The sequence below is a fragment of the Drosophila guanche genome, unplaced genomic scaffold (assembly GCF_900245975.1).
Source record: "Drosophila guanche unplaced genomic scaffold, DGUA_6, whole genome shotgun sequence".
Classification (NCBI taxonomy): Eukaryota; Metazoa; Arthropoda; class Insecta; order Diptera; family Drosophilidae; genus Drosophila; species Drosophila guanche.
Window position 1 is genome coordinate 70080 of NW_022995753.1, and position 26354 is coordinate 96433.

The 26354-nt window shown below is 49.0% G+C and overlaps 9 protein-coding genes across 10 annotated transcripts; 6 read left to right on the forward strand and 3 right to left on the reverse strand.

Annotated features, from left to right (window-relative positions):
• The first annotated feature begins 419 nt into the window (after positions 1 to 419).
• Positions 420 to 3172, forward strand: LOC117588682 (N-alpha-acetyltransferase 30A). Its single transcript, XM_034280130.1, has 4 exons — positions 420 to 848; positions 974 to 1754; positions 1860 to 2105; positions 2172 to 3172. Exons 1-4 carry the CDS (start codon positions 676 to 678, stop codon positions 2334 to 2336), a joined length of 1365 nt encoding a protein of 454 aa, XP_034136021.1. The 5' UTR covers positions 420 to 675; the 3' UTR covers positions 2337 to 3172.
• A 587-nt stretch (positions 3173 to 3759) lies between these two features.
• Positions 3760 to 8222, reverse strand: LOC117588676 (poly(A) RNA polymerase, mitochondrial). Its single transcript, XM_034280123.1, has 4 exons — positions 8176 to 8222; positions 7964 to 8116; positions 7022 to 7901; positions 3760 to 4956 (listed from the first exon to the last, which is right to left on the reverse strand). The coding sequence occupies exons 2-4, from the start codon at positions 8061 to 8063 to the stop codon at positions 4041 to 4043; spliced, it is 1896 nt and encodes a 631-aa protein (XP_034136014.1). The 5' UTR covers positions 8064 to 8116; positions 8176 to 8222; the 3' UTR covers positions 3760 to 4040.
• LOC117588686 (tetraspanin-2A) lies at positions 5374 to 6996 on the forward strand. Its single transcript, XM_034280135.1, has 2 exons — positions 5374 to 5526; positions 6060 to 6996. Exon 2 carries the CDS (start codon positions 6071 to 6073, stop codon positions 6803 to 6805), a length of 735 nt encoding a protein of 244 aa, XP_034136026.1. The 5' UTR covers positions 5374 to 5526; positions 6060 to 6070; the 3' UTR covers positions 6806 to 6996.
• A 1015-nt stretch (positions 8223 to 9237) lies between the features above and the next one.
• LOC117588673 (solute carrier family 12 member 8) lies at positions 9238 to 12985 on the reverse strand. Its single transcript, XM_034280116.1, has 7 exons — positions 12265 to 12985; positions 11637 to 12184; positions 11379 to 11580; positions 11081 to 11315; positions 10413 to 11021; positions 10168 to 10346; positions 9238 to 10099 (listed from the first exon to the last, which is right to left on the reverse strand). The coding sequence occupies exons 1-7, from the start codon at positions 12492 to 12494 to the stop codon at positions 9940 to 9942; spliced, it is 2163 nt and encodes a 720-aa protein (XP_034136007.1). The 5' UTR covers positions 12495 to 12985; the 3' UTR covers positions 9238 to 9939.
• A 237-nt stretch (positions 12986 to 13222) lies between these two features.
• On the forward strand, positions 13223 to 15740 carry LOC117588672 (ESF1 homolog). The gene has a single exon (XM_034280115.1). It carries the CDS (start codon positions 13308 to 13310, stop codon positions 15657 to 15659), a length of 2352 nt encoding a protein of 783 aa, XP_034136006.1. The 5' UTR covers positions 13223 to 13307; the 3' UTR covers positions 15660 to 15740.
• Positions 15657 to 16753, reverse strand: LOC117588685 (aurora kinase A). The gene is made up of 2 exons (XM_034280134.1): positions 16507 to 16753; positions 15657 to 16446 (listed from the first exon to the last, which is right to left on the reverse strand). The coding sequence occupies exons 1-2, from the start codon at positions 16675 to 16677 to the stop codon at positions 15754 to 15756; spliced, it is 864 nt and encodes a 287-aa protein (XP_034136025.1). The 5' UTR covers positions 16678 to 16753; the 3' UTR covers positions 15657 to 15753.
• Positions 16754 to 19417: 2664 nt separating this feature from the next.
• Positions 19418 to 20170, forward strand: LOC117588688 (histidine-rich glycoprotein). The gene is made up of 2 exons (XM_034280138.1): positions 19418 to 19442; positions 19604 to 20170. The coding sequence occupies exons 1-2, from the start codon at positions 19428 to 19430 to the stop codon at positions 20054 to 20056; spliced, it is 468 nt and encodes a 155-aa protein (XP_034136029.1). The 5' UTR covers positions 19418 to 19427; the 3' UTR covers positions 20057 to 20170.
• An 828-nt stretch (positions 20171 to 20998) lies between these two features.
• LOC117588679 (sex-lethal homolog) lies at positions 20999 to 24383 on the forward strand. Of its 2 annotated transcripts, XM_034280128.1 has the most exons (7): positions 20999 to 21095; positions 21737 to 21965; positions 22052 to 22420; positions 22626 to 22733; positions 22838 to 23019; positions 23513 to 24141; positions 24251 to 24383. In XM_034280128.1, exons 2-7 carry the CDS (start codon positions 21876 to 21878, stop codon positions 24265 to 24267), a joined length of 1395 nt encoding a protein of 464 aa, XP_034136019.1. In that variant the 5' UTR covers positions 20999 to 21095; positions 21737 to 21875; the 3' UTR covers positions 24268 to 24383. The 2 variants fall into 2 exon arrangements, with proteins under 2 accessions (XP_034136019.1, XP_034136018.1); XM_034280127.1 differs by lacking the exon at positions 24251 to 24383 and having other exon boundaries at positions 23513 to 24244.
• A 123-nt stretch (positions 24384 to 24506) lies between these two features.
• On the forward strand, positions 24507 to 25982 carry LOC117588684 (mucin-5AC-like). Its single transcript, XM_034280132.1, has 2 exons — positions 24507 to 24775; positions 24830 to 25982. The coding sequence occupies exons 1-2, from the start codon at positions 24535 to 24537 to the stop codon at positions 25729 to 25731; spliced, it is 1143 nt and encodes a 380-aa protein (XP_034136023.1). The 5' UTR covers positions 24507 to 24534; the 3' UTR covers positions 25732 to 25982.
• Positions 25983 to 26354: the final 372 nt, after the last annotated feature.

Consider the following 26354-nt stretch of genomic DNA (forward strand, 5'->3'; position numbering starts at 1 on the left):
CAAAATAAGGGAAACGTCACAATGCTGTCAATAAGTGCGAATGAAAGGGCCTTGCTCTGTAAGACACGATGGAGTGTGCTGATTAGCCCTTTGATTGCATGCGGTTTAAAATTGCCCATTGCAAGAAAAGGAGTAGAAGTTTCCTCTTCTATTTTGATTTTTAATAATTCACTACTTGAAAGTAGTCGTTACTTTTGTTTTTTTATATATATATATATTATATATAATAAAATAAATTGCAACAAAAATAATATATCAAATAGGGAAGGGTTAATATATGCGAAAAAAAATGTTTCGGGGCCCAACCTTCCGCGTCGACAAGCAGAAATAGGAAACTCTAAGGGGAAATGACACGACGAAAGCAGCCGACGACGGGCCCTCCTTTTGTAATTGCTTCATGCCCCCGTGCATGTGTTGCTATGCATGTGTGTGTGAGTGTGGATTTATTCATAGCGAGAGAGGTGCCAAGGAAAATCAGAAGTTTTGGGGATGTGAAGTAGGTTTTTATATAATATTAGTACCCATATACACACACATTGCCTTAACGAAACGAAATTATCAAAGTAATATCAGCACACACCTCGATCATAGGCGAGTGCGGTCGAAGAAAGGCTACGACAATTCTGCATTTGTGTGTGCGCGTGTGTGTGTGCACTAGAACACCATTGCAGTTGTATGTGTGTTTGGTTTTGTGTGAATGAAAAACCTGCAATTGTGAAAAATATAACCAAAAATAAAGGCAATTCGGGCGACGGCGGCGGCAACGAGTACGACGACGATTGTGGCCAGTGTGAGAGTGCGTTGACTTGGTCGCAATCCGAATCGCAGGAGCAGGAGCAGCAGGGCGGGTGAGTACATACTATTATGATATGCCCACACTAGGCTTGGGCCTGAGAGTGGGATCCCAAGTAAGTCCCATTCCTACTGCGGCACATTCATTCACTCCAGTACTCTCGGCGGTCTTTTCCAACAGGATGGCGGACGCTCAGCAGCAACAGCGGACGCAACAGACGCCAGCGGTGGCTACTGGCAAGAAGAAGTGCAAAAACAAGAAGAAACTAGTTGAAAAGCCAAAACTGCAGTCGCCGTTGCAGTTACAAGTGCAATCGCAGTCGCAGTCGATTATACAGCCAGTGGCCAATGGCCATGCCGGCCATGAGGATGCGCCAGAGCTAGTGTCGGATGCGGATGCGGTTGCGGCGTTGATCCTGGAGCATGAGTTCCAGCAGTTGCACATCTGCAATGGCCATGGGCATGGCGCTGGTGAGGAAGTAGAGGCGGCCAATGCCACGCCCCTGCCAGCACTGAATGGTCATGCTCATGGCCACAATAACAACAATAACAATCACATCCGAAGCAGCAGCAATAGCAATAGCAATAGCAACAACAGCCATTACAACAACAACGTGGACAGCAGCAACAATAATAAAGCGAAAAGGAACAACAGCAAGCAGAAGAAACATCACCATCAGCAGCAGCAGACCACCACCATAACATCCACAATAGCCACTAGCGACACCACTGCCAATACACAAACAACAACAGCAACAACCACAAAGACAACGCCGTCAGCGGTGGCAGCGGGGACTGAGATGATGGCATCGACATCCGTTGAGGCTGTACCAGCAGCCGTTGCAGTTGCAGTTGCAGTTGCAGATGCAGCCGCCTTGCCCACAGTTGAGCTCCAGCTTGAACCTGCCACATTAGCCACGGAGATTGTCTACAAGGAATACGAGGCCGAGCATCAAATGCACGTGGGTAGACTCAACATTTGGGCATGGTTCCGTGCGCACCTTGAACATTGAACCTTGAACCGACATTTTGCTTCTTCCACTAAATCCCAACTTGTTTCATTTCAGGACATTATGCGTCTGATCCAGGCAGAGCTCTCCGAGCCTTATTCGATATACACGTATCGCTATTTCATTTACAACTGGCCAAAACTGTGCTTCCTAGCCTCGCATGGTGATCAGTACGTGGGCGCCATCGTATGCAAGCTGGACATGCATATGAACGTGCGACGCGGCTACATAGCCATGCTGGCGGTGCGCAAAGAGTATCGTAAGCTCAAGATCGGCAGCACACTGGTAACCAAGGCGATTGAGGTAACTATGAGAGAGGGGGAGAGTAGAGTGAATGTCCCTAAACTGAGCTTATTTTTTTGTTTGCAGGCCATGCTGGCGGACAATGCCGATGAGGTGGTGCTCGAGACGGAGATGCGCAATGAGCCGGCGCTGCGTTTGTATGAGAATTTGGGCTTTGTGCGTGATAAGCGACTGTTTCGCTACTATCTTAACGGTGTGGATGCGTTGCGCCTGAAACTCTGGTTCAGATGAGTCGAGCCGGCGGCTGCCGTTGAAATTGTCGTCTAAAAGTAGCCGCCAACGCCATTTGCCGAAGACGACGACAACACCGCCAGCAGCAGCAGCAGCAAACTGAAGCCACAGCATCAGCATTACTTCCAGACCACTGTTCTGCAGTGTGATCCCAATGTCCCTGCTCATCGGCGGCTAACGATATCTTTTTTTTTTGTGTACACCCCCCCACATTCTTGCGCCCTCCTATCTGCTTCGTTTCGTCTCGTATCGTCTCTCTTTTTCCCTTTGAATTTTAAATTGGCTATTTCCTCCTTCCTTCCTTGATTCTTTGTGCAAACGTATGGCTTAGACACACATACACACACACACATACACACATATATATATATATATACATATATATATATGTATATATAAACAGATTGAAGTACTTTTACGGAAGGCAATTTTTGTATGGAATTACGTGATTTACATGCATAAAAGAAACAATACCTTAAACTATACCTTAAGTTCGTAAGCGAGCAAATTAGTTTATGTACGTTTAAAACTACCTTTAAATAGGCAATAGACATACGGCGCTTCGTATTGTATCGTATCGTATATATGAGAACGAAGATCTATCTATCCATCATCGTGCACCATCGCCAGCCACGATTCAGATGCCACACAGAATGAATTAATATATACACATACATATGCCACACGCCACACACAGAGACAAAAAGCTATACCACTTAGAATCAAATTTTTTTGTATAAAAGATCCGCAGGAGCCAAGGAGATCGGGAAGGAAATTCTAGCGAACTACTCAATTGTATATCAGAAAACTAAAAAAATAAAAACGAAATGGAAATATTGGAATAAAACTATAAGGGCATGCGACAGAAACAGACAAAAAAACATATTGTAGCGATATATACATACATATATATATATATATATACATATATCCGTATACCTGTACGACTATGCGATTGCGAGTGTAATAGGTTTAAAGATGGATCGATCGATGGATCAAGCCAGGAGGAGACTACTAGTTCAAAATAGTGGCCCCACCCCCACCCAAGTGGATGCCTTAACTCATATTCGGCTCTCATATACGGTCAGGTTCGGTTCATCCATCCCAGAGACGACCATTGGCCCTCGCCTCAAGTTTTGTTATCGATTAGTCGAAAGAGAAGAGGGAAGACCCCAGCCCCTACACATACAACTGAAGATGAGGTGAATCAAATACCCATTAAAACTAATATTGAAAGAATGAAATAAAAATTTCAGCAATAACGAACATTTGTCTGTAACTAATACTTGCTGGAAAGGGATCTTTGATTTAAATTTGAATTTCCATAACAGAAAATGGGTACATACTAAGTTCCAATGGATTGCTGCCGCAAGATCTAAGGTCCCCCCTTTTATTTTCCATTAGAGAACCCATTGAAGAGTCCTCTGATAATTTTGGTTTTTATTTATCATAAAAAAAGTGTTTAAAATACTCAACATTTTCATTTGTTTTGTGGATCCTAGAGCTTACGAACGAGTTTGGGGTGTGGTATGGGCTACCTTAATGGGAAGATTAACAATATTGAACAACATTCAGTTTTAGCTTTATGTTTAGCCGGCTTAAGCTTACGTTAATTGCCAGGTCAGGGGTCACGGGATCAGACTAACTTTACGTATGTACATGGGTCTACACAACGCCCCCGTTGTAGACTTTGGTATCATCCTATCACCTGCTGCGCCTGTTCTTGCTGTTGGGACTGGAACTGGGTGCTGCCGCCGCACTGGAGGATTCCCGCAGCTGCTTTAATTCAGTGCGCGTTGCGGCCTTGATGCTCTGCACTTGCTGCCGCACCGAAACGTTTTTGTAGGCCACAGGGGGAGACGCCGTCGCACCTCCATCTGAGGATAGACCTGTCGTTGACTGTTGCTGCTGTTGGTGCTGCTTCTCCTCGAAGAGATCGCTGACCTCGACCATGCGCGGCTTGAAGAACATGTTGGGACGAATGACCGCCTTCTCGGGATGCTTGAAAAGATTGAGCAGGCCCCAGGATTCATCCTGGCGCTCGCTCTCCTGCAGCGTTGAGTTCTCCACCTCCGATTCGAGTATCCAGGCCGCATTCCGCACCTCGATGCGCAGCCGTTCGCACTCCTCCAGGCTGACGTTCTTGCTGACATTTAGGAGCTGCTCCAGCGGATTCACAATGTACATGGCCGAGTGATCCGGCTTGGCCAGCTGCCGGCCCTCGTTCAGAGAGATGGCCCGATTGTGGAAGTCAAACTGCGAATAGAACTCGAAGAACTGCAGCAGCAGCTCGCTCAACGAGCTGGTGTTTCGGCTCTGGAAGCCCACACGCTCCAGGTCCCGGCCGAAGGTGCAGTTGATCCCATCCTCGGTGACACGCACATCCTTCGCTTCAGCCGCCTTCACCAGAGCCCCAATGGTGGGCAGTATGGGCTGTCGCAGCTGCTGCAGAAAGTACATGACCAGGCAGGTCAACGAGAAATTGCTGATCCAGCGCCCAGGCGAGGGATTCGTCAGTCCGCACGCCTGCGCCCATCGTCGAATGCTAAAGGTGAGCGGACGCACTCTCTGATCGATCTGCCCGAACATATACAGCAGCTCGGACATGTAGAAGCCAGAGCTGAAACAAAAGAGAGAGAGAGAGGATGAATCAAAAGGGGTTTCCAGTCACGGGCGTGGCCTACTACGCGGTTCATTGAATGAATGAATGAAGAACTGACCCACCCCCACTACCACTCGCCGGATGTGATTGCAGTCCCCTGCCGAAACCCCGAATTGTTTTGTGAATCATGGCCATCGGCATGCCAGTCCGCCCAAGAGAGAGGGAGAACTGATTCACCTGCTGGTACGGCTGCTGCTGCCCCAGAGAGAGAGAGAGAGCGACACAGAGCGAGCGCCTTGTGTGGCAGCGGCATTTGGCAATCGCCACCTGTCGCTATCTAATCTTATCGAGGCTGTGGCCAAAGCTTTGGCTCGGTTCTGCCCTGTGGCAATATCTTATCTAAGACCTCTCCCAGGCCATGGTATGGTGTCACCCTCGTATCTCTGGCTGTGGCTCTGTAACGCTGAGGCCTGGTCAAAACGATTTCAACGAACGAACCCAACGGAGCGCTCTCCTATTTTTGCTGCCACGCAACTTTATTTTTATTTTTTTTTTGCTGGTGATCCAAAGAAAATCAACAAAAACAAGGTGACAAAATTACTATAAGAAGAAAGCCCATAATTTACTGCTAGAAGTGTGGAGTTCTACGCGTTTTTTGAACCCAAAAGGATCTGTGTGTGAAAGTTATGTTCAAGAGAGAGAGAGAGAGAGCTCCCCAGGAGCTAAAACTATTCTGTGCACTAAGAGGACATTTCCCACCTTGAAGGGAAAGTTCTGTTTCTGTTGGGTTTTTGGTAGTGTGTTGCAATTGGAACTGGCATTAATCATCTAGTGTGTGAGCTGATAACGTTATTTGCTAAACACAATTCCGATAAGGCGGCCAACAGAGAGCGAGAACCAACATCGTGATTAATACACAAAAAGAGTGCTGCTAGGGCGGATTCACAGGCTAGGGCTGGGGCGAGAGCTTTTGGTATGTGACTCAAGAGGGAATCAAAAACGAAAAAGGAAGCCCAGGCAGCGTGCGCGAAAGTCTAGATGAATCACTCGATTCCTGGGGCACACAAAACGATCAGTTCAATGTCTTAACATATCTTTCTTTTCGCTCCATTTCTTTACAGCCTGCCGCATTATGGGTATTGGGTATGGAGCCTCTGACGAGCAGCTGGAGAAGCAAATCGGTTGCGTCAAATACACGCTCTTTTGCTTCAACATTGTGGCCTGGATGATAGCCACAGCATTGTTCGCCCTGACCGTCTGGCTGCGTGCCGAGCCGGGCTTCAATGACTGGCTGCGCATCCTGGACGCGCAGTCCTTCTACATCGGTGTCTATGTGCTGATCGGTGTGAGCATCATCATGATGGCGGTGAGCTTCCTGGGCTGCCTGAGCGCCCTCATGGAGAACACCCTGGCCCTGTTCGTCTTCATTGGCACGCAGCTGTTTGGCTTTGTGGCCCTGGTCGCTGGATCGGCCGTCACAATGCAGTACAGCACGATCCACTCCAGCCTGCAGCCGCTGCTGAATGTGTCGCTGCGTCGCTTTGTGTCCACCTCGGAATACACATACTCCAACTATGTGCTGACCATGATCCAGGAGAATATCGGCTGCTGCGGCGCCAGCGGTCCCTGGGACTATCTGGACCTGCACCAGCCGCTGCCCAGCTCCTGTCGCGACACTGTCAGCGGCAATGCCTTCTTCAATGGCTGCGTGGATGAGCTGACTTGGTTCTTCGAGGGCAAGACCAGTTGGATTGTGGCCATGGCCATGACCCTGGCCATGCTCAATGTCATCTGTGGCACAATGAGCTTCGTTCTCGCCCAGGCCGTCAAGAAGGAGGAGGAGCAGGCCAGCAACTACCGCCGCTGAGCCTAGACACACACATAACACACACAACACACACACACATACTTAAGTTAGCAGTACAGAAGCGACAAGAGACCCTGCGGATAGTTAGTACGACCCACTAGTTAGATCCTAAGTAATCCCTCACCCACATCCAATCCGAACAATAAGCTTACAAATAAAGATTTAAATGCGACTCGGCGACGCAACCCCAACCCCACACTGAACGTTAATACTCACAGGTTGCTCATGGAGAGGTCCACCTCCAGGTTTAGATGCTCGTGATGGTACTTGATGATGGGCACGCGGGCCTGCAGAATGCGCCGCACATGACAGACGCCGGGCAGAAAGAGGTGCAGCATGTCGCCAAAACATTCCATGTGCCGCTGCGTCTGCGATCGTCCGTTGCTCAGGTTCTCCTTGGTGTGGTAGATGAGCCGCGAAGGCGGTTCGCCATCCGACTCTTTTCGCACGCCAGTCTCGCCATCGAAGCGTAGGATAAGGTCCAGATCGCAGCCCATTCTGCCGAAGCCGTTTACCGAGGAGCCAAACGGGTGCGCCTGTGCGGCGGGGAACATCCCAGAGATGGCCTGCTGCACCTGCAGAGCGGCCAGGAAGCGCATGCGTACGCCGAGATCGTTTAGCTGCGTGTGCTCATGCAGCAGTTGCACCTGTTGCTCAATGCTCGCCGCACAGCGCAGCTGACTAAGCAAAGAGGCCTGGTCCAGCTGCCTGGTGCCGTCCACTGATAGCAGGTCGCTGAGCGGCAGCTGGCTGTTGTTGTTATTGTTGGTGTTGGCGGCCAGTTTGGGCCCACGCCTCCCGGGTGCCGCCTTGAACCAGAGGAAGGGCGAGCGTACGGGCACACCGCTCAGATCACCATTGGCGGCACCCGAGTCAATGGCAGCCGCTGCCTCATTGACTGTGGAGTACTCCAGCAGAATGTAGTGCAGATCGTCGTCGTGTCGCACGCAGTAGTGATGCGCCCCCACAATGGAGCCGAAGCGACTGCAGTAGTTATACAATTCCGAGTAGGACTTCTCGGAGCTGACCTGGACGACGATGCTGCGCTGCGCTTGGACCTGACGTCCGCCAATGAACTCGTCATAGTTGGGCTTGCCTAGCGAGCAAAGAGAAGAGGATAAGTACGATGGATGGAAGCTGCTAGCTGGTCGCCCTTACCTCTAGACAGGGAAGCAGATGCGGCTTCTGTGGTGTATTGTTTTACGCAATATTTTCGCCAGAGCTGCACGTTCTGGGCTCGGCGCATCAGATTGTTCATGGCGGGTATGTGTGGCTGACGGGTGGAGATCCTAGCACTGATTCATGCGTCCTGCAATTCCGGCGTTCAACTTTAACAAATAGTCCCCTGAATATTAGGTTGCACTTGATTTTGGTGGGGTTAGGGTGAACATCCAGCTGTTTGGCGGCCTGTGCTAGGGCTGCAGTGTTACCAAGTTCTGATCTCAATGCTAAATGTTTCTGATCAATGATAATATCTATGTTGAAAACACATTAATTGAGCTTGAGTTTACAAGGTGGTGTTCGTTTTAAAACAGTAGTTTTCAATGCACAGGCACTTATCGAAGCCGAGGGCAGAGTGTTCATCCCTGGTGGCCCAAGTGATGAATTTATTAAATGAAATTCTACGATAATTCACAATAAATAATAAATGTTATTTAGTTTTCACTAGTCTATGGCATATTTTACCTACTCTTTCATTCAAGAAAACGTTTATAACATTTTTGCAGCGGAAAATGAAAAATTGCCAAGTTATCGACAACTTCGATTGTTTGTGTGCTGGCGGGAACATTTAAATTTCTCGCCTGAATTTTTCAAATACACATTTATTGAGTTATTATCGGTATTACATTGAGGGATCTGCTCTCCACTGGGTTGTTCGTCTTTATTTCGTACAACTAGATTTAATTATGCTATATATATATATATATGTGTATATTCACGTACAAAAACGAGACACCCAGAGGGTATATTTTCCAAATGTGTATAAAGGGTCGACTCGCACTTTACATTCCCTATTTACTTTGGGCTTGTTATGTTACATTTAAACAACATGTGTGGCGTATACATATATATTGTAGTATGTGTGTTTTGCATGGTATATACATAAATACGGTGTGAGTATATAGAACTTTCTGATTATTCGGTTATTTCTGATATCTGCAGGGGGATCTGATTACCTTTAAGTGTGAGTTCATTGCATATATGTGCGGCTTAAATTATAACTGATCTGGGATCTTAGATTTACGTTTACATTGTTATTGTTCATTGGGTTACGGGAATACAGTTGTGAGCCATAGGGTGTTTATGTTCTATAAATAAATAGTTGGTGTTTGTTTTGAATGTTTCATTGAATTTTGTTTGAAAGGGACATTGTGTGCTGTGTGTGTGTGTGTGTGTTGGTTGTGCCTCTCTTCACTTCGCTTCTTGCTTTCAAATGCAAAGTCGTCAGATCCTGAAAATTTAATTTTTTCTTTTGTTTGTTTTCTTTTTTGGTTTTACTTATTATCTCAGTATCACATATGTCTCCTTCAAAATGCTGTCGGTGTGCGGAAACATATCCATTTAGCAACAATTTTACACGCTTTTTGCTTTTGTTTTTTTTCTCTCTCTTTCTATCTAGAAATAACTACGCGAACAAGGAACACACTGCAAGCGTGCCAAAAACTTAAGTTAATTCAATTAGTATTAATATAAAAGAAAAGGACTGCTCTGAGCTGCTACGTCTGTCTGTCTGTCTTTCATGTCCGTCTGTGCGCTGTGCGTGCCTGTTGTGGTATGAGTGTGCGGGTGCCAGTGTGCTGCTTGTGCTGGTAGGAAAAAGGGGGAATTCGATCGTAAATGCCTGTGCCTGGACTAAACATAATTGTATCCTTAGCTCCTAGCTTAAAACACACGAACACATACACATCCATACACTAAAATACAAACATACATATCGTATAGTCATGTAAGTATATAGTTTAGTTGAGTTCTCTTTGTTTTGTTTTGTTTCAGTTGAGTTTAGCTTAGTTTCGTTTTTAGATTCAGTTTTAGTTTAGCTCTAGCTCTAGCCTTGCAGAAATGCACTCAAATATTGCTTGCCACAGCTGCACAGCCACGTCTGCCACCGCCGCTCCCACTCCCACTGCCATTGTCTAGATGTCATCGATCAGGCGACCCTCGATGACTGACGAGTGATGGTAGTTGGGCCGTGGCCGAAAGTCCTCGTTCTGTTCGTTCAGCTGCGTCGGCGAAAGATCTACGCCCGGGCATGAGGGCGTCACCACAATCTGCTCATACTCATGCATGCGCTTGCTGCACGTAAGCAAGAGAGAGATGGCTATGGTTAGATGGCTGCACTTCGAACTGTGTGCCCTACTTACCCGAAGCATCTGAATATGACGCTCTTGACCCAGGCGAAAAAGTTGAACTCGGCTGTCAGGCCCGGCTTGACGGCTGGATTGGCTGTGCCCACATAGAACCAAACGACAAAGACCACCAAGAAGCAGGTCAGAGCGTAGTACCAGTTGACCAACAACATCACCAGCAACTTGACAAAGGCCTAGAAGAAAGCCAAACGATGCACATATATAGAACATATGCCAATCCGGTAGAATCAATAGCTTACCCCTCCCAGGGAGAACCAGCGATTGCAGTAGCCAGAGTACCAGTTTTTCGTCTTGGAATGTATGGGCGGACGGATGGGTGCAATCGGTTCGTTCTCATCCTCGCTACCGCCCTGCGTGGCCGACTGCTCCACTGACAGGGCAGTGGCATCTTCTGTGCCCGTTTCTGTGACTGTTGTCGCTGCTGAAGCCCGGGCTGCCTCCGCTTGGCTCGAAGCCGGCGCTGGCGTGGAGGTGCTAGGCCCCTCCAGGTCGAACTCCATTGGCGCTGCCTGGTGCATGGGCGAGTTCTGGGGACTCTGCAAATTCTTGTGACGCACTCGATCGGGGAAGAGCAGATCCAGGTCATTGCCACCATCAGACACGCTGCCGTAGCGACGTGTCTCGTAGCTGGGGCTCGAGGCCTGGATGCGGAACCGCTCCTCGCGCTGCTCCTGTATGTCAAAGGTCTGGGCCAAGGCAAAATAGGCGTAGTTGATGCAGGCGTAGGTCAGCAGGAAGGGCATGGTCACAATGGGGGCCAGGAAGTTAATGTCACCGACCATAATGAAGGTTACCGTCACCATTGCCACAATAGCCATGGCATACAGAGGGACTTTGTTAGGTCCGCGCTGCAAGGGAAGATACATTTGTGATTACACATTTCTAAGGAGACGTTAAGGCTACTTACACCCTTGCCCAGTACATCGATGCCAGGAATGACGCTCTCCTTGGCAATGCTCTGGAGAACGCGCGGTGTGCCATACATGGCGCCCAGGCAGGAGGACATGCTGGATACGTAGATGCCGGCCAGCAGCAGGAAATGCACGGCCGAAACCTTGACGGAGATCATGAAATCTTCGTAGAGTATGGCACGTTGGCACGTGGCGCCCAGGAACAGCACAAACACCAAGTACAAAAAGGTTCTGCCAATGAGAGAGAAAAGTCACGATCTGGGACCATTCGCACCCTATTCGGGGAAACCTTACGAAGTGCCAAAGGCAGCGAGCGTTCCGTTGGGTATGTCTGTGGAGGGAGCACGCAGGTCACCGCTCATGTTGATGCCCGACAGGACGCCGGTCACAGTGGGAAAGAAGACACCAAAGACGCGGAACCACGAATACCCATCCTCGTATCTTGGCCAGAGATTTTCTGCAAAGTTGCCGCTCATCCAGCCATCAAAGCCTTTATCTGTGATGGAAATCATATGATGAGTAAGGGTCAGACGCTGAACGAAATGATCTCACCTGGATCTACACCCACAAAGCTGCCCACCATAAAGTCCAGCGCCGAGATGAGCAGGATCATGAGCAGAATGAACTGCAGCTTGATGACCCACTTAACGCCGGCCACATTGATGCAGCCCAGGAGCAGAACAGCAGCGGTGGCAAAGCCACGAATGGCCCACTTGTTGTCCTCCAGTCCGACCAGCCCGGCCATCGACTCGCCGAATCCCATAACATTCAGGGCACAGCCCACAGCCTGTCCAAAGCAGTAGAGCAGACCGAGGGCGCCACCGAACCGGGAGCCCAGGGTGTGCGCAATCAAAAAGTAAACGCCTCCGCTCTCCACACGGCAGCGTTCGCAGATGCCGATGGCCGAGAGGACGCTCACCAGGGCAATGAGGACGGTGCAGACGATGATGGCCACTGCATTGATAATGCCCGCCTGTGCCACGATCCAGCCCGAGCGCAGGAACACGATCACACCAAATACGTTGATCAGGCAGGAGGTGAAGACCCCATCCCAGGTGCCGAACAGCACCGGTTGCGAGATGAAGAAGTTCGAACGCCACCTGTTGAGTGTTGGATCAAAGAAAAGGTTTGTGCTGTAGTCCGGGGGCGGCGCCAGGAATCGGGCCTATGGATTACTCACCAGGGCTTGTCGCCTTGCTCCCCGGCGAATATCTCGTTGGCTCCGGAGGCATGGTGTCCACCGGCCGCGTATGTGTACTCGTTGCCCAGGTCAACGAATCCGCCCGTGTTGTTGTTGGTCCGCTGGCGAAAGCCGGCCACGGACACCTCACCGTCATCATCGCCGCCAAGACCGAAGCGCTGCCAGTCGACAGTGCGCCGGCTCCCGTTACTTTCCGCCGTATTACTCATACTTCGCTCCCGTCTTCGTGTGTGTTAATATGTAGGTGTGTGTGGGAGAGAGAGTTGCGAGTTTTGGGCGCTAGTTGTTGCTGTTGTTGTTGCAGCCGACTTATTCCTGGCCTCTGCGATGAGGCTATCTATCGACTATTCTGGCCTAATCGCGGCAATTAACTGATTGCTATTTATTGACTTCTTGGCTGGCTCTGGTTCTGGGTGCGACGTTGCACTGATGATGATGGATACCAAAACACATCCACGCAGGCAAGCGAATGAAAGTTTTGGGCATGTGATTTTTGTGGCTAGAACGGCTCTCCAAATCTGTGGTTTGGCCCCCTTTTCGCTCACTAGCAGCTGGCACGCGCAACAGCGGACCTCATCATTGGAGGCAGGTGGAAACGAATGCAATGCAACTGTTGTCGGTGGTAAATGCGCAAAAAGTTAAATAAAAACACTCTCATATGTAAACTATAAAGTCGTCATCGATAGCTATCCGCGCGTGTGCTGCCACACCGTTTAATTGACGACCCGATTATCGTGGTGCTACCAGATTATTTCCGGCGCGCCAATTTAAATGAATCCAAATTGGGTCAACAAATGTGCATATATATATTCATAAACCCGTTGGATTTTATTCTGCACATATTGATTTCCGTATTCCCGTTCTCCTTGGTAGTTTCAGCTGACGAATATCGATGGAAACTCTTCTTTTATTTGAACATCTGTTTGAGCTCTGACTGGGTGGCAACTCCACCCTGCGGTCTCTGCGGTGCCTGCACGTGTTGACATTTCTTTCCCAGGTTTGTTCTTAACTCAGTGCGGAAAATGGTCAAAAAGAAGGAAAAGTCAGCCAAGGGACCAAAGAAGGCTGACCAGGAAGGACCCACTACATCAGCATATGCCGCCAAGATCGACACACCGGCACAGGGAGATGCACAGACTGGGATTTGGGGCGATGCACGCTTTCAGCATTTGTTGGCCGATCCCCGCTTCAAGGGTGTGCCCAAGGTGCAGCGAAAGGTGAAGATCGACAAGCGCTTCCAGGGCATGTTCACGGATGACAAGTTCAAGGTGAAGTACACAGTGGACAAGTACGGACGGCCGGTCAACACAAGCAATGCCGAAGATTTGCGCAAGTTCTACGAACTGGATGAGAACGACAGCGATGAGGATGAAAAGGAAACTGAGGCGAAGGCTACGAAAGAAGTCGATGTCCAAGAGGAGGAGCAGAAAGAGCGCCGAGCAGAAGAACTGGCCATTGCGCGCGTGGACGGTGAAGAGGCTGGGCTTGAGAACGATGCCCTGGACAGCGACGGCTCCGAGGTGCCAGAGAACTTGCGCGAGCGTCTGATCAACCCAAATGTTGATTATGCACGCGGCGAAGGCCGCCTAATGACGGACTCCTCGTCGGACGACGACACAGACGATGACGAAGGTGCGGAGGGTCCAGAGCTGCAGATCGATCATGTGTGGGGCGAGCTGGACAACGATGCCGAGACCACTGAGGAGTCCACCCGCCGCCTGGCCATCTGCAACATGGACTGGGACCGCATACGCGCTGAGGATCTAATGGTGCTGCTGAGCTCCTTCCTACCGGTCGGTGGGAGCATTATCAGCGTAAAAATTTACCCCTCAGAGTACGGCAAGGCACGCCTGGCCGAAGAAGAGATTCATGGCCCCGCCGAGTTGGTGAAGCGGGACGAGGAGGAGGATGGCGACTCTGACGAGGAGTTGGTCAAGGAACAGGACAGTGACGCCGAGGAGGGTGACGACTATCACATGGAGAAGCTGCGCCAGTATCAGCTCAACCGTCTCCGCTACTACTACGCTGTGGCCGAGTGCGATTCGGTGGCCACCGCTGACAAGGTGTACAAGGAGTGTGATGGCATCGAGTACGAGAGCTCAGCCACGCGCGTCGATCTCCGATTCATACCCGACGATACCTCCTTCGAGGAGGATACGCCAAAAGACGAGTGCTCCGAGCTGCCGGATGCCAGCAACTACAAGCCCCGGCAGTTCACCACGACGGCCCTGCAGCAGGCCAAGGTGGACCTTACGTGGGACGAGACTGCGCTGGACAGACGCGAACTGGGTGACAAACTGTCCAGCGGCCAGGTGGACAAGCTCACCGACAAGGAGCTTCGCCAGATTGTGGCCTACAGCAGCGACGAAGACGAGGACGCAGAGAATGGGGAAGAGGAGCAGCCCCGATCGGAGGAGAAGAAAGAGCAGCAGCCAGAGCAGAAGCAGCCTCAGCCGCCCAAGAAGCTTTCGAAGCAGGAGCGCATTGCTAGCTACAAAAACCTCCTGGCCGAGATTCTGCAGAAAGAAAAGCAGGAAAAGGAGCACAAATACGAGATGGAAATGTCCTGGAACATTGAGCCGGCTGTTGAGGCAAAGGAGGAGCCACAGAAGACGGGCACAGGCAGCGCGGGCCAGCCATCCGAGCTGACGCCCATCGAGAAAGTGATCCAGAAGCGCAGCGAGAAGAACAAGCTGCGCAAGGAGATGAGGCGGAAGAAACAGATCGAGGCACGTGGCGGTGATCCCGAGGACAGCGACGACTCCTCAGTGCCCGATGGCATCGATATGAACGATGCCTACTTCGCGGAGGAGTTCGCCAATGGCGACTACGAGCCACCGAAGACCAAGAAGCAGGGCAAAAAGAAAAACAAGAAGCAGGATCAGGTCGAGGACGCTGGGGTGGAGCAGCAGCAGCAGGAGCTGGCCCTGCTGCTAGACGACGGCGATGGCCTGGAGGAGAAGCAGCACTTCAGCCTGAAAAATATCCTCAAGCAGGAGGAGCTGGATTCGGGCAGCTCCAAGCGCAAGCGGCGCAAGCAGCTGAAAAAGGCCAAGCACCATCCCCAGGAGACGGCCAAACTCGATGACGATTTCACCGTGGACCTCAACGATACGCGCTTCAAGGCCGTCTACAAGTCGCACGAGTACAACATCGATCCCACGCACTCCCACTACAAGGCCACCAAGGGAATGCAGCAGATCATTGGCGAAAAGTTGAAGCGGCGCGAGCGGCAGATGGACGGCGCTGGAGCAGATGAACGCCAGTCCGCCGACGAGTCACAGGCTCCCAAGCGCAGCAAGCAGCAGCTGGAACAGTCGGCTCTGGTAAAGAGCCTCAAGCGGAAACTTCAGCAGCAGCAGCCGAAGCTCTAGGCGATGTGGATTAATGTTTATTTTCTTAATGTAAATTATTAAGTTAGAAAAGTAAATGCTAAACATAAATACGGATACAGACGAGGAACATGAATTACTTGTAGTTGTAGTTAAAGTATTGCTTGTAGAGGAAGGCAGTGATGGAGGGATCCAGCCGGAAGATTTCGGGCACACAGATGCGGCGCTCCTGCTCGTAGACGACCATCAGTTCGCAGATGCGGGACCAGGTGGAGTTGTGGAGGCGTCGTATGAGCTGGCAGTCTAGTTTGGGCCGCGTCAGGCTCACCACAACGGTGTGCACCTGCTGGGGCGTGGCTCCGGGATCGATGAGCGCCAGGAAGGGGCTGCGGCCCACGCACAGCTCGTAGAGGACCAGGCCCAACGACCAGATGTCCGACTTGTAGTCAACCTTTCCAATCCCTGACATAACCTCCGGGGCCATGTACAAGGGTGTGCCCACACCTGCCAGATGCTGCTTGCTGGGCGCATGGACATTGGAGATGCCAAAGTCGGCGATCTTAACGCGATCGCCAGCATCGAGGAGCATGTTCTCCGGCTTGATGTCACGGTGGATCACATTGCGTATGTGCAGGTACTCCAGACCAATCACCATGTCGCCGAAGTAGCGCAGCAGGCGATCCTGCGGCAGGCTGGCAGTATGATGAATGACGTCCCGCAGGGTGCCATTGGGTGCGTATTCCATCACAATGTTGACAGTGCCGGCGTGGTTGAAGGAGCGAATGAACTCAACAATGTTGGGGTGACGCAGCTGCGAGATGATGTAGATCTGGTGGGTGGGAGCAATGTAACCTTACTCCACATGCTTCGTAGACAGAGACAATCGTACCTCTTCCTTTATCAGACTCAGCTCCGTCTTGGGATTACGCACGATGATGCGCTTGACGCAAACCTGGCGCTGCTGGCGACTGCCCTCGTGCTGCAGGCACAGGAAGACGCGGCCGAAGGTGCCCTCACCGAGCACGCGCACGGCCCTCAACATGGGATCGCCCAGATTCATTTTTAGGGGCTTCAAATCAACAAGAATTGAAAATATTTTTCCACATCGCTAGTTTACAGTTAAACGGCATTCAGCAATCCCGCGCGCCCACTATCGATAGTTTCAGAATCGATAAGAGCTAGAAGAACCCGCGCTTTTGAACTCAAATTTAAACTGTCACTACTTGCCTTTGTGCTACTTGAGCGAGCGACTGCGCTTCCTGCCAATTGCGGGCTGTTATATAAAGCGATTTATCACCAAATTGATAAATAATTAATTAAAAATGTTGCCAAGACAAAGCGACAGGCAGTGTTAGACAAGCAAACTGGCCCAAACTGGCCCAAACTGGCATGTTATGCAAATTGTGTTGGATGAGAAAGCAGTTTACTTTTACTTTTCCCACTGGATTATGTGTGTGCCCGCAATGCACATGGTACACTCAGCCAGCAAGCCGCATTTGCCTGCTGCAAGCATACTAACCTACAATAAATCGCCCAGACTGCACTCCAAAAAGGCAGAGGCTCTGCTGCGGCTGCGTCTCTATTCGCATACAGGACGCCCCAGTCCCCGCCGCCTCTTCAAATTCGTTTCGTCTCGAATATCAATTTTGGGCTACTTCAAACTTCCTAAGTTGCTAACATGCACGCGGTGCATTATCTAACAGTTGCTGCATTTTAATTGGATTGAATACTTATTTCTCGTTCGATTTGAGTCGCTTGTGGGGAAATGTCTGCCAAAGAGATGTATAGAGAGTGGGGAGAGCTCATTAACCTTTCACCTGTTTCGTCAGTGCACACCACGCCTGCTGCTGCGTACTTCAGTCAAAACAGTGGAATGCACTTGCATAATGGAGCATAAGAGAGCGGAGGCCCTTCACCATAATTAGAGGCACCGAATGGCAAGCGAATTCCATCATTTATCACTCCATCTGGTGGGATTGATTGGTTTCCATAGCTCTGACTGATGAACGCGGAAGCTCAATTTGCATGTCGATTACCAGATCGATCTTTAATCGATCTTTTAGCAATGCAGCCCTGTATCGTTATTCTTAGCTCCCTTTGCTTCCCGGTTTTTTGTTATTTGTGTGTCATTCTCTTCCCTCTCTTGCTGGCTGGATGCATTTTTGCATCCTTTTGGCCATGGAATTCCCCACACTCTCCTCTTCCGATGACACTCACTCATTTGCCGTTTGTTTCTATGATTGTTTGCTTCTCTCTCTATCTCTCTTTCTCTTTATATCTGTTTTTGGCACCTTTTGAAAAATGCCGTTAATGGTACTTGCACTTGCACTTACACACACACACAAACACACACACGTACACCCGTTGCTCGGACTGGTTTGTGTATGGGGTGGGCCATGGGTGGTTAACCCGTTGGAGCCGATATTGCTATTGATTGGCAACGGGTTTCTTTCGCCTCCTTGGGGGGCTGCATTGCCTTGCCTTGCCCCCAGTGGCGGCCAAAATGCCGTATACGTAATATAATATTTATTTTAATTGAACCACTATCCCACACGCATACTATACGCATCCACATACATACGTACATTGGTATTTGTTTTTGTCGAATTTTCACAAACAATTTTGTGGCAGCGGCTATAAATTACTGAAAGAAAAACGAAGGCTATACATCGGGAGTGTATTGCATCAATTGATACCCCCTCTCCTTGCAGGCGGTATTGGTCCGCTGCCACAGCCACAGCCACAGCCACATGAAAGCAAATAGTCTTAAGAACCAATTTTACCCAAGGCAGAGAGTTACGTAGCACCATGACGACCATGCTAAAAAAACACTTAAAAGAAGATAACGAATTATAAATTGAAGAACTAATAAATTTAATTTAATGTTAAGTTGTTTGGTGTTTGTAGAGTCATGTTTATGTTTATTATTTACCAGCCATAAGCATGATCATTTCTGATTAAAGTTGTTTCACACATTGAAATAACTACAACAACAAAATCCCTAAAATGTGGCTCGTAATTGACATAATTCGTATTAGTATAAAAAATGCTATGCAGATATTTTTGAGCATTTTTGGTTTGGTCTGGGGACTGGTAACGTATCTGGCTCGTGGTACATAAATATCTTTAGATTCATGCGTTAAATGATGACCACCTTAATGACCATTATGATCATTATCATTATCTATATTTGTTTGTAACAATACAGAATGGAGTAAATGTAGGTAAATTATTTTCAAGTTCGAACTTCCAATCGATGTTCCTACACATATATATTGGATATACCCTAACTATCCTCTCAATGGATTGGGTATTTTACGTAGTATAACAAACTCCTCTCATATTTGCCTCCGCACCACCAGTCGCCATGAGATGTTGTTTCTGTCTTTTGCTCTGCCGCCTCGACTTTGACTTGAAGTTCGTTGCCGTTAATCGTTGTTGTTGCAACTTTGTTGCTGTTGTTGTTGCAGTTTGCAGCTACTCGTGTTGCAGCCGCCGTACATTTCACATTTCGCTCTGCTGCTGCTGCTGCTGCTGCTGCCTCGCCTTACCTTTCATTCCCACATCTCTCTCGGCTGTAACTGTGGTCTCTGGGGGTATAAATCGAATCTGGTCCCAATGCTAGAGCCACATTCAGCCTGTCGGCGTCCAGGAGTTCACTTCGCTTCGCATCGCGCAACCAAAAACGATCTTTGGAATATTTGGAATCGAATTTTTTTTTTTCTAAGTGACTTTTCCGTGTACTTTTTTGTGTGCTCCACTCTCTGGTCTCTGGACTCTGGTCAAAAAAAAAGAAAAACAAAGAGAAAAATGCTGAAATTCATTGTAAGCAAACCAAAAACAAACCCCCAGGATAATCCATAAAAAATGTAGAAAAATAAACCAAGAGAAGTTTTTCTTTATGGGAAAAATGAAAGTTCTGTGAAATCAATGGGAATGGGATCCATGTGAGATCTAATGCTGTGCCCTTATTATCCACCTTTTAGCTACCCTGCCTGGCACTGGCACTGGCCCTGCTGGCTGTGAGCGTGAACGCCTTGAAGATCCACGACTATGAGCACCAGGAGCACCAGCCCCATGAACAGCAATACGAGCATCAGGAGCACGCCAGCTATGAGCCGGAGCACGAGGAGACGGAGCTGCATCACGAGGTGGAGCACAAGCATGCCACGTCCCATCAGAGCGTCAAGTTCCATCACTACCATGCCGTTCCCGTGTACATTAAGAAGGAGGATCAGCATCTGGTGAAGAAGCCCATCGAGATCGGCGGCACCAAGCAGAAGCTGAAGATTCTGCACCCCAAGACCGAGCACAACCACAACCATGGCCTTGTGCTGGAGAATCACAGCGAGTCGCATCTGCACGAGCATGGACACTTCGAGGAGCCCGTCCACCACTCGGAGCACTACGAGCATCATGAGCATTATGGGCACGAGTAGGCAGATCCGATCCGATCCGATCCATTCCAGCGCCCTCATTTGCCAAATAAGTTGTAAGGAAGGGTTATTCCCCCCAACCCCCCAATCGTGTCTAAGGATTTTTTTTACTTGTATCTCTATTGTCTCTTGTTAAATAAAACGTTTACCTAGAATATTAGTGAAATCAATAAGGGACTGCATAGGAAATGCTTAAAATCAGCTTTTAAACGAAAAAGGAAGTTTCAAAATAGAATTCTACACAGCGGTGTAGTTAGAAATAGAGAGACACCTGCCGAATAACATATGTAGATACAACCTCATTTGCTACAAAAATACGCCAGGTGGCGACCCAAATGTCAAATGGACAATCCAAAAACGATACATAGGTACGTGATGGTAGGTAAGCTTTTGCCAGAATGTAAGATACATACATATGATGGTGAGCTATAGACAGAATGTAAAAAACATTTTTTTTAATTCTATAAAATTATATATAAGAGCACCTTTCCAATGCAACATCCTACCTACATCCATACCTATCCCGTCGACTCAATTTCGACGTCAAAATATACCGAAAAGTATAAAATATTCCGTAAACGGTCACCCTGATGCCCTCCACAACAAAATATCGACAGCCCCGACACAAACTGAAGTAGCTGGTAGGGCTGGGAAAATATCCAAGCCTCAAACCAGAAAGCCAAAATGTCATACAACAAAATAAATAACCTTGTTTTGCAATCTATCCAAGAAAGATAATTTATAAAAATTAAGCAATATTGTTTAGAATTGAATGGACTAGATTCTAATAAAATTAAACGAGCTGGTAATATTTAACGGAAGATCAAAGTCGAGAAAAATGATTTTGGATTTACGGTATATTTACAGTATATTTAAACAATGAAAGGATATACTTCGATATATTTCCGAGGGTCTGTCGGTATATTTTATTGATGGTTCTGCGGTCACACTGCTAGAGGCGCCGCCAAAGCTAAGGAAAAAAAAAAAAAGTTGGTGTTTTTTGGTGTAGCGTCGTGTGTTTGGTGTAATTGTTGAAAAGAAGGTGAGTCGTAAATTGTTTTGGAATTGTATTATTGCGAATGACCTGCGGCCAGCGTTGGGCTTCTTGTAGATTCCTGACTTATTCGTACAGAATTTGTTCTTTGCACTTTTCTTGTTGCTGCGCCGCTTATTTGTGTGTAAGTGTGAGTGTGCATGGAATGGTTTTTTTTTGTAGGGGTGGGGGTAGATTTTTCTGTGGCTGTTTGCCTGGGTTCTGGCTGCGCCGGGCTCCGGCCCGGCCCGGCCCAAGTGCAGCAGCAGCAGCTCGTGCCGGGGAGGAGTGCAATACGGTGTCACCGCACACAAAAAAGAGCGGGCTGCCGACGTGCATTCGGCAGCAAATGGCCCGCCCGTGTCCCTGGATGCGCTTCGTAAGGCTTGACCTGTCGCCCATCCGGACATCCGAACGGCGTTGCGAAACCGAAGCCACCCGTGTGTACACACACATTTTGGGTTGCAACACGAACGAGGTGCAGTTCGTCGGGCCAGGGCCAGGTCACTGCAATTGAATTTGAATCCTTGCCGGAGACAGAAGTGGACGCGGACTCGTGCAACGACGGCTTCACACATCATCTCTTAATTGAATTAGGCTGCAGAAACCCAAATACACATATCTTTTTCTGTGCTTCTCTTCCATTGCAGCTTCTGGCGCGCACTGCGACGTACATAAAAACGCACAAACATTTTTGTCGGTGGAGAGGCGAATAGTAGTAGCGAGAAGCAAGCGTCGTTTTTTTTTTTGGAACCCAGGCAGAGCAGAGGATCAGGAACAGTGCCAGCCATGTCGCAGTCGAACAAGATGCAGGAGCAGACCCGCCAGTACGCGAATGAGAATGATAACGAGAACGAGGAGTTGTCTTCGGACATGGAGGTAAGTCCAAGAGCCAACCAAGAGTCCCCCGTAATCCCGCGATTTGTTTGTCTCTAAATATAACGCTTCATTTCTTGATTTTGCAGGAGCCAGCCGATGCTGGGGAGCGCGAGACCCAGCAGGAGGGTCGCCAGGATGAGAATTCCAACGATGACAGCAGCCCTGGCAACGAGCCCCAGCAGGAGCAGAAGACGGACAAGCAGCAGCCCCAGGAATCGTCCGGGGACGAGCAAAGTAACCATGGCAACGGGGAGGCAGCAGGCACTGCCGATAAAAAGCAGCAGCAACAGGGTGGCAAAAATGCCGCCGCACCGCCGCAGGAACAGGAGGAGCGCGTCAGCTCGACCAATCTGATAGTCAACTACTTGCCACAGGACATGACCGACCGAGAGCTGTACGACCTCTTTTCCAACTTCGGGGGCATCAACACCTGCAAAATTATGCGCGACTTCAAGGTAAGTCCACAGCCAGTCAACAGAATGGGCAACAGGATAGGCAGGATGCACGTCACAGGTCGTTGTCGTCAAGAGAGGCCTCCCCTGCCTCCTACCACTCCTGATAACTGTTGTTATCCTTCTCGCACCGTGCAATACATACACGAAAATAACGCTGCAACTCCAACCCGTGCATCCTTTTCTTTCTGTTTTCTACCACCCTCAGACCGGTTATAGCTTCGGTTACGGCTTCGTCGACTACAGAACTGAGGCAGACACCGAGGTGGCCATCGATAAGCTGAACGGGTTTTATGTGCGCAACAAGCGATTGAAGGTGAGTATCCCCCCAAAAGCCAACCCAACCCAAACCACCCAATCCACCGCCTGCGCATACGCATACTAACTTCTCTCTCTCTCTCTTTCTATCTGTTCTCTTAGGTCTCGTATGCCCGCCCCGGCGGCCAGTCCATCAAGGACACCAACCTGTATGTCATCAATCTACCACGCAATATCGACGATGATATGCTCACCAGAACCTTCTCGCCCTTTGGCCAAATAGTCCAGCGCAACATTTTGCGTGACAAGCTCACCGGTCGTCCGCGCGGCGTTGCCTTTGTACGGTAAGTTGTCCCCAAAAGTACCATCAAAGTGGTACCAGATTGCAAGTGAGGGTGGGATGCGTGGAGTGCAGTGTTCAGTCAGCCAGTTTGCTATTAAGATTGGGTGTTGAAATATTGCAAAAGCTACAAAGAGAGCTTAGCCTTAAACCAGCGAATTTTTGGCCGCATTAATTCTCTAAAATGTTATAAACTAACGTAATGAATAGTCAGAAAACATTCAGGCAATTTTCAATGGTCAAACAGAACATCAGAATGGAATGTAAGAATGTTTCAGTACAAGATCAGCTTTGGCTTTGGCCATATTTTGTTTTAAATATTTTAAATACAAAGCGCACCACGCACATTCGTATACAGAAAGGACTCTAACAATGATGCATATTTTTTCATAGAAATTAATTCTGCTTTAAAGCGAGTTTTACTCTGACATTCTTTAGCCAACTGTCTCTAACTATATCTCTCTCTCTCTCTTTCTCGTTGCTTAATCCGTCGATAGCTTCAGCAAACGTGAGGAAGCACAGGATGCACTGAACTCGCTTAATAATACGGTGCCACTGGGTTGCACACAGCCAATATGGGTGCGCCTGGCGGAGGAGCATGGCAAGGCAAAGGCCGCTCAGTTTATGTCGCAGGTTGGCGGGCCGATGGGTGGTGGTGGTGGTGGCGGCGGTGGCGGTGGGGGAATGGTTGGCCCACTGCACATTGGACATCAGCCGCACCACCACCATCACAGCCACAACAACAACCACAGCAACCAGCACCATCCACACATGCCACAGCCGCACCAGCAACAGCTGCAGCAACACCATCATCCACCGCATCACCACCAGCACCATCAGCAACAACACCATCCCCACCAGCCGCATAACCACAACCACAGCCATGGTCACCACAACCACCACCATAACATGGCCCACCATCCGGCGGCGCACCATATGCAGCTGCATGGAGGAGTCCGCGGCGTCAGCATGGGGATGGGGGGCATGGGCGTTGGTATGGGAGTGGGTGTGCAGATGCATGCCGGTGGTGGAGGTGGAGGTGGGGGCGGCGGTGGTTTTGGAGGAGCGGGTGGTATCGGTGTCGGTGGTGGCGGCGGTGGCGGCTATCAGCATATGGCGCATAGAGGTAGATCAAATAGAACAACACGATCTCAAAAACTGCATCCATATAACAATCATGCACAGAAATTTATTTAAACACAAACAACAAATTAATTTCTTTACACCAATATTAGCTGCATCTCACAGGTGAAGTGGTCATGCTGCCATTGCCACATTGCAGCCACTCCAGCCGGCAGCCGTGCAATGGCAGCAGCATCCGCCGCATCCACATCCGAATTTGAATCTGAATCCGTATCCGAATCCTCAACCGCAAACGCAACAGCAGTCGCGTCCACATCCACAGCCACAGCCAACACAGACTCATCAGCCATCATACCAGCCACAGCAGCAACAACAACAACAACAACATCATCTGCTGGCCATACATCAGCCACCAATAACAACAACAACAACACACATGCCCACCATCTTCGCCAGTCAACAAACCCACAACCAGCAGCAGCAACAGCAGCATCAGCAGTCCCATACGATCATCAACCAAATGAGCAACTACAGCCATCAGCAACAACAACAACAGATCCACATACATATACCCACGCAGGCGACGTACTTTGCTCCTGCTTACTTTGTGCCTGCCTATCAAACAACGGGACCAGGACCAGTCGTCACATATCCAACTGCAGCCACACCAGCAGCAGGTCCAGCGGGAGCAGCAGCTGTAGTTTATCCAACTGCAAGCACACCAGTAGCAGCGGCAGCATCAGGAGTTGTTTATCCAACTTTAGCCACCCCAGCGGCCGGTCCAGCAGCAGCATCAGGAGTTGCGTATCCAGCTACAAGTGTATATGTTGTTGCCTCTCCACCAGAAACCACATATTTACAGGCTACAGGAGTAGCTCCTGCAGCAGCCGCCACACCAGCACCAGTACCAACACCAGCACCACAGGCACCCGCAGGAGCAAGACGATCACCAACATACACCGCAACATCAAGAGAATCGGGAGGCACAACATATTATTATTATCATCAGGTCCATAATGATGGGTCTGCAACAACACGAACAGTGCCTGTGGCAGCAGCAACACCCACAACGTACATGTATGCAGCAACATCAGCAGAAGGAGCAACAGCAGGAGGACCAACAGCAACAGCAGGAGTAGCCGGAACAGCCACACCAGAAGGAGTTGTAACCGGAGCTGATACCGCATATGTATATTATCAGCGTTCCGATTCGAATCACGTGAATACCCTCAACTACTTGGATCCTCAAACTGGTCGATTGCAGGCCATGGGCCTCGTGTATGTCACATACAGGGGTGACCGAGATCGAACAGAAGGAGCAACGGAAACCACTACAACGCCAACGCCAGGAACAGCTCAAACACAACAGGATAGAATGGCAACGAGTCGGGGGTCAGGAACAACAACAACAACCACTGACACAACTGGTGCTGACGGAGGTAGAGGTGGAGGCAACAACTACCAGGATGCTGCTGCTGCTGCTGGTGGTGTTGATGAGATGCTGCGTGGCACTGGCGGAGGTGGAGGCAGAGGTAGAGGCAGAGGCAGTGGCGGATCAGCCGGAGGAGGAGGCAACAGGCACGCAGGCGGTGGCAGCTTCAACCACTACAACCGAAATCGAAACCGCAATTGAATCTAAATCATACACCCCAGCGCCCCACTCCAGTAATAATCCGGAAATAGCCACCATACCCCCTCAATACTCTACTCTCGCTTTGACTCTGTGCGTCTCTCTCTAGCTAGATGTATGAATTCGAACACACCATACACACACACCCACACACACACAATTGTATATATTCAAGACACACTGATTGATCGGTTGAAGATCGGATGGCGAAGGAGAAGGAGAGGCGCAAAAAGGCATTGGCATTGGCAGCAAAACAAAAACAAAAAGAGATGCAGACAAAACAAACACACAAAAACAAAGAACAGAAAGAAAACAGAGAGAGAAAATTTAAAAAAATTCCAAGATAAACAAATGCACACACACAAAGACACACACATAAACGAGGCAAAAGAGTTTTACGTTTTAAACGATCTGAAATCAACTTAAGATCGATATTGAAATCAAATTCCATTCAATTTTTGTATCATAAGCATACAAAACACACTAACACATAAACACTTTCAGACGACACACTCAATATCAAATGCATACATAAACATATGTATACCATACATAACAATCTCTAAGATTATACTCTCAAGAATATTTAATTCAATTGTTAAAAAAAAATGACTAAAACAACAAGG